The following is a 10,376-nucleotide window of genomic DNA, read 5'->3' on the forward strand; positions in this document are numbered from 1 at the left end:
ATTTATTGAACTATCAGGTTCATTACATCACTGATCTTGTCAATGACATCAGGAGGATGAGCAGTGGCTATTTGACAGAAGTGTGTACGCTGTGAGCATTCATTCAAACGTGACAAAACTTTACAGAATTTTCTGGTTAAAGGCACATTACCTTCCAATCTCCTCCTGGGACCCTTCAGGTGCTCGCACAGCCGTTGCTACTCTCGTCGTTTATTCGACTCTGCATCAATTCTAGGATCAAATGACACCATCACCATTACCGATCATTTCACCCGTACTACCGCAAACATAATCTACTGCATTTCCTGCTCACTCTGGAAAACAAATGACTGCTGGAAACTCGAAGTAGAATATTTCATATTTAAATTGGGAACAAGAGCACCAAATGGTTCAAATGAAAAGATTTCTTTCTGTTAATACAGTAACCATTATTAATTATTTACCTCGTTTCCTTCCGTTTTTGATGTACCACAATTATCCTTTCAAGGGTCTTGTCAAAGATGATAACTGATCACATAGATTGGTAAGAAGTTCACTCTAACTCCAGGAGAGTGAATGAAACACATTTATAAATGGTCTTATTTGATTGTTTGGTTCTTTTGTTCCTCACACTCTCATGTTATCTTTGCCGCAGGTCCTGCAGGTGGTTCCAGGGCATGTTGGATTTTTTCTTGAGATAAAGTGGCCTTTGCAGTCGAAAGTGAGTGTTCATTTCACTTTTATATTATATATATATAAAGGTATGTACCAAAAAATTTGAATCTATGTTGGCTCAAGATGATCTGAGGGTCTTGAGTTTGAGCCCCAGCAATGATACAACCAGCAGCCACAGGCTGCATACGAAATGATGATTATTTGAATCGATGTAAGAACCATGGTGAAGCTTGTACATGAATCACAAGTATGACAAAAATGTAAGGAGAATGCACTTTAAAATCGATTTACAAGGACGGTTGTAGATGATGAAAAGGTCGAAAAATCATTTGGGATTTGAACCTGGCATTCACGCATCATGAGCCATGAGTTCAGATGGGAATGCTAAAATGGGCCAACCTCTTTTGATTTACTATGGCTACTTATTTACTTACTTTTTGTGTATTGCTTGGTTAAGCTATTATGACTTCCAACACCGATAGTTAATATATCACTGCCATCTCCAAAATCTCCAAAATTGTCATTACCCTTATGTTTCCAGGATGGAAGCTGGGATTTTGCTTTTGGCTCCGAATTGTTCTTCGACATGAACGAGTTTATAGATGTTATCCTGCACTGTGTTTTCACACATGCTTGTCAACGGCGGATCATCTTCTCCTGCTTTGATCCAGACATCTGCACCGTGTAAGTCTAGGTTCATTGGTAAGATCCTGTTTCTCACCTGCATTCTTTAAAAAGGGAAACTAGACTCGAGTTAAAAAAAAAAAAAATGAACACGTCTAATAATTTCCATTAATTTTTTTTTTCATCTTTCCATCTACAAAAAAATGCACTGTTGGAATACAATTAAACCCAAATCAATCAAATCAAATCAAGTTTATTCTCGTACGTATAAAATATACAATGAAATTTGTTTTAATCTTTGCACCAGAAAAAAAAGGTTCTTACCATTAATAATTACCAACAACAGAAATGAAAATGCAAGTACTAATACAAATAAATCATTCATTCATTTTCCATTCATCATACGTAATGCCATTGAATATAAAGGATTGAGGAAACATTTAGACCGGGTCCCAATACAGCGAAAACGCTTCCCAGAAGGAAGAAACTCATAAAACAGATTTTCCAGGTTACATTGGTCCCGAATTATACCATCAGCTCAGCCAGTTATCTAACTGTTGTACAAGGACAGCACATTTAGCAGTCCCCCACCGACTATCTGCTGTGCAGTCTGCACAATTTTGTCAATCATTTTTATTTATTTATTTATTTATTTTCCCCATAATTTTTGTCACTCACAAGTCAATCATGTTTATTGTGCACCATGGCATTACCATCCCATACCAGTGATAGAGAGCGTCAAGACGGTCTCCACCACTTCCCGAGATAACTTGACCAACGGTAAATGATCAACGTCGAAACTCTTTATGCGTCTCAAAAACAAACGCTGCTGCACTTTCTTAACACAATGATCAATACGGACGGACCGTTTCAAATCCGGCGAAATGCAAATTCCAAGGAATTTAAAAGTTTCAACAATTGCAGCTCTATTCCCATCTCAGAAAAGTGGTTGGATTTCAGAACCATTTTGCTGAAAGTCCACAATAAGTTTATTAGTTTTCATAACATTTAACTCCAGATTATTTTGAGAACACCAGTCAACTATAATTTCCACTTGTTTCTGACAGTTATCCTCACTCGTGTCAATAAGGCCAGCAATGGTGGTATCAGAAAATTTCATAATTAAGCAATTGCTAAAAGACGATTTATAGTTGTGCATGAAAAGCAAGTCTAACAAGTGGTGCCAGGCACAACAAATCCCGCCCATTTCAGGCATAAAGTTATTTTCACTATAGGATTGTTAGGATTATCTATCTATAATTCCAGGTGTGTGTGTGTGTGTGTGTGTGTGTGTGTGTGTGTGTGTGTGTGTGTGTGTGTGTGTGTGTGTGTGTGTGTGTGTGTGTGTGTGTCTGTGACCTTCTCGACAACCGCTGGTCCGATCTAATTTAAACTTGCCAGGTATATTGCTGGGGACCTGAGGATGTGCCTTTTCAAGGTTTGATATTAATCGGACAAGTGCTTCCCAAGTTATGGCCATTTATTTACCAAACCAATGATAGACACGTTGTTGCGTGGGCGTGGTCGATGGGAAAGGGAAGCTCAGCCGCGTTCGCCATTACGGGTTACAACGTACGGACTTCCGGATCCATTACGGGTTACAACGTACGGACTTCCGGTTAATGATGACTTCGTGTATTCTAATAATTTCTCGATTTCTTTTGCGCATTTATAGATAAACACAATGCCCCAAGTTATGATCGTTTTCATATTAGACGGTGTATAAATTTCGGTAACATCAGAGTGCTGGTATGCTCCGAACCAGGAAGTAAATTTTTTTCTCTCTCTTCTCTTTTTGTTTTTCCTTGCCATGACATTGCGAAAAGGTAAAATACGTTGGCGCTAATTGAATAATTGGGTATTAAAACTAAATTGCGAATAATCGTAACTGCGAATAATATTCTAACTTCCAGGTCACGCACGTACGGGCACTCGAGAGCGAAGAAACGGCCTGCATGGTTGTTGTTTGTTGCTCGCGGTTTGAATATTTATTTATTAATTTTTTTTTACGGGCACGTACTAGTAAGTGACAAATGGAATAAGGTTCACTCTAAGCTTAGTTTGAAGTAAATCGGATCATTTTTGACGAAGTTATGAGCGAAAAAAGATTTTGACCTTTGACCTAATTGGACCCAAAAGTTCATGGGGTCGTCCGAGGTTGATTACCCACCTTTGGATACAATTTGACAGTGTTTGAGCCCGCCGTTTTCCCGTAAAGTTGTATTTTCGTAACCATGTTTTAGTTTTAATGGAAAATTTGTAATTTTGACCGATGACCATGACCCCCAAAACTTCGGACCCTACCGATCTTCACAAATATACATTTTTCACTATAGGAATGGGTAGGATTATAAGTGACAAATAGAATAAGGTTCACTATAAGCTTAGTTTGAAGTAAATCAGATCATTTTTGACGAAGTTATGAGCGAAAAACTATTTTGATCTTTTCATGATCTTGACCTTGACCTTTGATCCAATTGGACCCAAATGTTAATGGGGTCGTCCAAGGTTCATTTCCCACCTGTGGATTAAATTTGATAGTGTTTGCTTAAGCCGTTTTGCCGTAAAGTTACAGACAGACAGACAGACAGACAAACAAACAGACAAACAAATCGGATGATTACAATATCCCGCTCCCTCCCTCTGGGAGGGGGTGGGATAATAAGGGAGAAAGAACACAACCCTGGGGCTTACCTATATTCAAGGTGATAGATTTTGAACCAACCAAGCCAATTTTAATTACCTGCGGCCTTTCCAAAAAAAGTCCAACAGCCAGCTACATATCAATCCGTCAAGACCGAGTTTAACAAGTTTCAAATATCATTTTTGTGATGAAGTAGTGTTGCAAGCAGAACTAAAATCAATCAATAATGTAATTGAACATATGAGGAAGTTTTCTTATCTAAGTGCTGCAAAACATATGTGGAAGTCGTGTCGTGACATTAAATAACACAGACTGGTTGACTCAGCCTGTCATCCATCCGAGGTCGGCAAAATGAGTACCAGCTTACTGGAAACGGCGGCACAGCCGTGCTCTCAGCAATGATACAATCTCCAGCCACATGCTGCATATGAGGTTATGATCATTTGAATTGATGTAAGAACTATGGTGGAGATTGTACCTACATCACAAGTAGGACAAAGCTGTGAGGAGAATGCACTTTCAAATCGATTTGCAAGGATGTTTGTAGATAATCAAGTTTATTGTCATCTGCAAACCCAGCAATAAATACTGACGTAATCGGATATTTAATTATATTTTATCCAAACATGTACAGATTTTCGGCAATGCATTGAGTCGAACAGAATATGACAACAAAAAAAAATCCAGTTTCGGAGATGCTGCATAACGTTTACCGGCGGAAGTGCTTGTAGAATTGACGTCACAGTGCCAGTCGACTTACTGAACTACCATATTGGAACATGCATCACCGTAGAAATGGACCTTTTTGCTGGAATAGAACCATATGTAACAGAAGCAGAGCTAAAGAATGTTCAAATTGCATTTACTTTGGAAGAACAAAATGACAGTGGCAGTGTGGAGGAGAACGTAGGCAATGAAGGCTTGTACTGATGCAAATGTAGACATTGTGATGAAATGCCTACAGCATGGGAACTCGTGTTGTCAGAACTGGGATTTACTAAATGATAAATAGAACGAAAACGACTGTTCTTGTGTAACTTCAGTTCTTGGAGTTTCGAATATGGTTGACCCATACGTTTTGGTTCAGACTATTTTCATTAATTTCTTGATGTGGAAGGGGTCGGACGAATTGGCACCTTCTACTTTGCAGAACAGGTATTGTTCCATTTCTTTTACATTGATGCTACCCAGGTTTGCACAGAATGTCCAAGAAAACACCTGCCATGACATTGTTTACCTTTTTCATTTCACGTTTTAACAGCTCTTGTAAGTTTCCAGAGCTTTATGTTGAAAATACTTGGATACACATCTTCTCCCAATGTATTTTTTTTAATGTCGCATCCTAATACTACATCATCCTGTCTTTGTTGCTCTGTTTGAAGATATTGAGGGTTGAAGTGGTCTTCAAAAACTATTTTGTAACTTCTGGAAGGAAATTTTTCAACAGTATAACCAGTTCGTATATTGTGAAGCCACTTTATTGCATATGGCCGACTTGGTCAACTTTTTGGAAAATGACATTAATTCCTTTTTTAAATCTACTTCTCCAGACCCACCAGTCAGAATGCTACCAAATTTTGGTTACAACAGGAGGCCAGGGTAGGAATGTTAAATTGCGGAGGTCATGCCGATCACATGACCGGAAGTGTGTCAAAATGGCAGACTTCGTAAATGTTTGTGAAAATCATGTAAATTCCTTCAAAAACCTTCCTCTCCAGACCCACCAATCAGAATGGTACCAAATTTGGGTTACAACATTAGACCAGGGCCCAGATAAGCTACAGGTTCAGTGGTCCTATTTATTTATTTTTACATATTATTGATTACAATTGTCATATTCATACATCCTTTATGATCCTTCATTATTGGAAGCTCCTTTCCAATTTGACTCCAGCCAATTTGAGCGTATAGTAAAGTCGTGTTTTAATTGCTGAATGCTTTCATGTATAATCGATATTGTGTATCATCGAATTGTGCAGTAAAGTAGTGTAAGTGACCAGTTTTACTTGCTGTATGATTTCGTGGAGAATCGATGACTCCAACCTTTAAAGAAAAAAAACCCGGGACACTGACAGAGCCACTGACAGACGCACTCTAGTTGGTTGGTATTATAAATGGTGAGGGTCAACTTTGTCGGCACTCATAAATGCTTGTCTAGATGTTTCGAGGGAATGCTTTGATTTGTTTGAGCTCAAAATTGAATATACACTTCCCTGTTGTGCAACTTTCCCTGTTGTAACTGCTTTGATTTTCATCTCGTTGTCTTCCAGTATACGACGGAAACAGAACAGATTCCCGGTGTTGTTTTTGACTCAGGGTACCACCGATGTGTATGACGAGTTGATGGACATCCGTAACCGCAGTAGCGATATTGCCATGCACTTTGCCCAATCGCACAACCTCCTGGTAATCCACTCTACCTATCTCACATGGTTTAGTTTTTTTTTATTGTCATTTCATTAGCTCCAAGGACGATAAATAAATAAAAATGTAACTTTACTTAATCAGATTGACAGGCAGAGCAGAGTACGTAAACAAAAAATTGGAAAACACATAGATACCTTGCAATATGAGAAGGGGAGTGCAGTGAGGGGAAAAAAGCATGTGGGGGTGTGGGTGGTAGCAGCAGTACTAAATATCAAGAGAGTGTAGGAGAAGTCATGAGGTGGTGTTGGGCAATCAGTCTTGGAAAAAGTGGAAGGGAAGAGCATGAGTCCTCAGACTCAGACAGTTGCACAGACTATAGCAAAGTGGGATCAAGGATGGAAAGTGAGCATTCAGTTTAGCCTTGCAGAGGGTAACCAGATGAGAGTTCTTGTAAGAGCGCATGGGACCTCAAGGTGGGGGTGGGGAAGCGTCGTTTGAGCTGGGGATGGATGGATGGTTGGATAGGAGGAGGAAGAGGTGGGTGGAATGATAGAAAATTATATCTATCGATCTACCTGTGTTGTTTGAAAGCTGACAGATTTGGCCTCCAACCAAGAGATGCTGATCGTGCTACTCGTTGGAAGAACCCACCACAGTAACGTACTTTCAGATGGAGCGTTGCTATTCCTGAAAATGGATCACATTTCTTTTGGAACAGTGTGTTTCTTTTGGAACAGCTAAGTGTAAAACAGTGTGTTTCCAAATGTTAAGAGGAACCAAAGCAACGGTATCCTTAACCTTTCTTTCTTTCGATGCTTGGTGTGTCCAGGGTGTTAATTTTCACACTGAAGATCTTCTCAGGAAACCTGAATACATAAAGAAAGCCAGAACTTTGGGACTTCTCATCTTCTGCTGGGGAAAAGACACAAATAACCTGGATAACCAAAATATTCTGCAGAGGGAGGGTGTGCATGGTTTTGTGTATGACAAGTGAGTATCACCCTTGGATTTTTTTTTCCTCAACCAAAGGCTCATGGAGGAGCTTGTCCATATATTGCATTTTTACAAATGGGAAGGTATGATTTGTTGCTTGTGTGCCAATGTTCCTGTCCAATTTGATGTGTGCACAGGCTCAATCATTAGACTTTAATCGCCATTAAATGATACTTGATACTATAACTGAACTCATCTGGGATATGTTGAATGTTAACCAAATCGCTGGCCTTCATTTCAGGATTTATGAGTATTCACTGCTGGAGCGGAAGCAATTGGGCATCCAGAGCTAGGTATCCAAAGGAAGTGTTTGATAACTTCATTTGATTTTTCACAATGTTATTGTGGATAAAGTATCTTGGCACTAAGTTTGTTCATTTGAGATGCTTGTTGATACTAGTTACTCGTCGGGAGTCCAAATGTTGTGGAGAATTTTGAGTCTAACGAAAGCCTTGTTGCTGAAATGTAAAATTTGTGGTTTAATATATCTTTGATTGAGTATATCCAATCAAAACAGATGAAAATTGAGTGTATAAACACATCCAGATATCTGCATGTTCATTATAACCAAGTTTATATCAGATGGTATCACCTGAACAGTGTAATTCATTTTTTAGCTCGTCAATGACGAAGTCTAGAAGAGTTGTGAAAGCCATAACATTGTCAGTCAATAAAGCCTTTGAGACCCATAAGACCCCTCATCACCTAATGCAGCCCGACTACAACAGCCCTCCCTCAGGAGACAAGCATCTGTCCCTTTGGAACTATTGGTTCACGAAAAAATATTTTCATGAAAAAAATAAGTGACCACTATGTTCGTTATTGTTGTGTGTATGTCTGTCTGTCTGTATGTCTGTCTCTCTGTCCCGAGCATAGCTCCATGGGTTTTGATCCGATCCTGACAAAATTTTGGTGGGAGGTTTACATCATGATCTAGTTGTGTTTTCCTGAAAATGGGCGTGGTGTGCCCATTATGGGCGGAGCCACGCCCAAAAAACGTGTTTTTAGGGGGTAGCCGATTTCAATTTGCATTTTCTCCTAGGGGGTTTGTCGAAACTGACGGGTTTTGGTAATTGGTTAGCTCAATGGCACCTGCATAGCCCCACAGAGCTCGATTTTTCATTTTTGTCCCAAGGTCAAGGCCACAAGCTCACAAACTTAGAAAATTGCGAATTGTGTTTTCAGGAGGTAGCCGATTTCAATTTGCATCTTCTCCAAGGGGGTTTGCCGAATCTGGCAGGGGTTTTCGGTATTTGGTTAGCCCAATGGCACCTGCATAGCCCCACGGAGCTCGATTTTTTTTTTCATTTTCGTCCCAAAGTCAAGGTCACAACGTCACAAACTTAGAAAATTGCGATTTTGACATGAAAATCCATCTTCTCCGAGGGGTTTGTCGAATCTGGCAGGGGTTTTCGGTATTTGGTTAGCCCAATGGCACCTGCATAGCCCCACGGAGCTCGATTTTTTTTTTCATTTTCGTCCCAAGGTCAAGGTCACAAGGTCACGAACTTAAAATTGCGAATTTTCACATTTTTCTTCTCCGAGGGGTTTGTCGAATCTGGCAGAGGTTTCGGTATTTGGTTAGCCCAATGGCACCTGCATAGCCCCACAGAGCTCGATTTTTTTTTTCATTTTTGTCCAAAGGTCAAGGCCACAAGGTCACGAACTTAGAAAATTGCGAATTGTGTTTTTAGGGGGTAGCCGATTTCAATTTGCATCTTCTCCTAGGGGGTTTGTCGAATCTGGCAGGGGTTTTCGGTATTTGGTTAGCCCAATGGCACCTGCATAGCCTCACGGAGCTTGAGTTTTCATTTTTGTTCCAAGGTCAAGGCCACGAACTTAGAAAATTGCGATTTTGACATAAAAATCCATCTTCTCCGAGCGGTTTGTCGAATCTGGCAGGGGTTTTGGTATTTGGTTAGCCCAATGGTACCTGCATAGCCCCACGGAGCTCGATTTTTTTTCATTTTCAACTCAAGGTCACAAGGTCACGATCTTGGAAAATTTCGAATTTTGACTTAAAATCATACAACCGCCCAAACTTTGAGAGCTCGGATGACAATATTTTTTTTATGCATAATCTTGAGGTCATTCCCCACCTAAAGTCTTGAAACCATTTTGCTCTATCTCGAACACCTTGCCCGTGGCGCCCCCTTCAAGTTTGTTTTTACGCTGATTTCATCAAAGTATGGATAATCCGAGGAGTGTGAAATGCCATATAGCCTATATGACGTTATATTGTTCCTGGAATGTTCCAGAGGAAGTTTTGCACCAAAGGTCATAATCCTTGACCTTTGACCTTTAAAGTTCACAAAGGCCAAATTTTCAAAGTTGTGGGAATCGAACCGGGTTTTTGACCTTCTTCGTCGAACTAACTCCATTAAGCTATAGCACGTATCCTGTTTCCTTATTTTAATGTCCACAACATTGTTTTCTGACCTTTAAAGGTTCTGCAAAGGTCAAATTTTTAAAGTTGTTGAACGAAACCGGGTTTTCGACATTTTGCAGCTCATAACCTGTCACTCGTGCCACATCCTGTTGATCATTTTTATAACTTGGTGAAACATTATCACATTGTCTCATCCTTGACTTCTGAAACAATCTACATCGTCAAATACCGCTAGTGAACCATCGTCATCTTCAGACTTGTTCATTTTAATCTTTACCAATTTATATGAGTGAAGGAAATAAAGATCTTGAAAATGAAATTGAAGTCGTGTCAAAACACTCAAGCTATACATCCAATATCCAGGAATATTTTATAACATGAATGGATTAACTAGTCTTGAACCCAATCTTTTACTTTCTCTGGGAAAAGAACATTCTCACTGTCATGCTCATTCACGCCAGCTTGGCCTTGACCTTTGTATACATCTTCGACCGAAGTTCGTGCAAATGATTATCTCTCCCGACACAGCACGTGCATTTTAGGTTCTTTGTAATGAAGTTGTTCGTTCAGATCTGAGAATATAGATGGCCAGGACTGACTCGTATAGTAAAAGGATCAGTAAAGTATTTATTGTCTGTCTTCTTGTGAAACAAAGTTTTCACTTTCTGGTGAAACTACCAAGATCAAGAATCACTGCTCACCTTG

General features: G+C 39.7%; 1 protein-coding gene across 4 annotated transcripts in view; it reads left to right on the forward strand.

Moving 5' to 3' along the window:
* The window catches only part of GPCPD1 (glycerophosphocholine phosphodiesterase 1), a 36,025-nt gene extending 26,035 nt beyond the window's left edge, over positions 1 to 9,990 (forward strand). For all 4 annotated transcript variants that reach the window (XM_085897632.1, XM_085897633.1, XM_085897635.1 and 1 more), the window contains 5 exons: positions 635 to 700; positions 1,196 to 1,338; positions 6,193 to 6,328; positions 7,119 to 7,279; positions 7,524 to 9,990. In XM_085897632.1, the coding sequence (XP_085753758.1) occupies positions 635 to 700; positions 1,196 to 1,338; positions 6,193 to 6,328; positions 7,119 to 7,279; positions 7,524 to 7,575 (558 nt within the window). In that variant the 3' untranslated portion in view covers positions 7,576 to 9,990. The remainder of the gene's footprint in view (positions 1 to 634; positions 701 to 1,195; positions 1,339 to 6,192; positions 6,329 to 7,118; positions 7,280 to 7,523) is intronic.
* Positions 9,991 to 10,376: the final 386 nt, after the last annotated feature.

Source organism: Eptatretus burgeri, chromosome 10 (assembly GCF_056783735.1).
Source record: "Eptatretus burgeri isolate ZD-2024b chromosome 10, Ebu_testis_v1, whole genome shotgun sequence".
Classification (NCBI taxonomy): domain Eukaryota; kingdom Metazoa; phylum Chordata; class Myxini; order Myxiniformes; family Myxinidae; genus Eptatretus; species Eptatretus burgeri.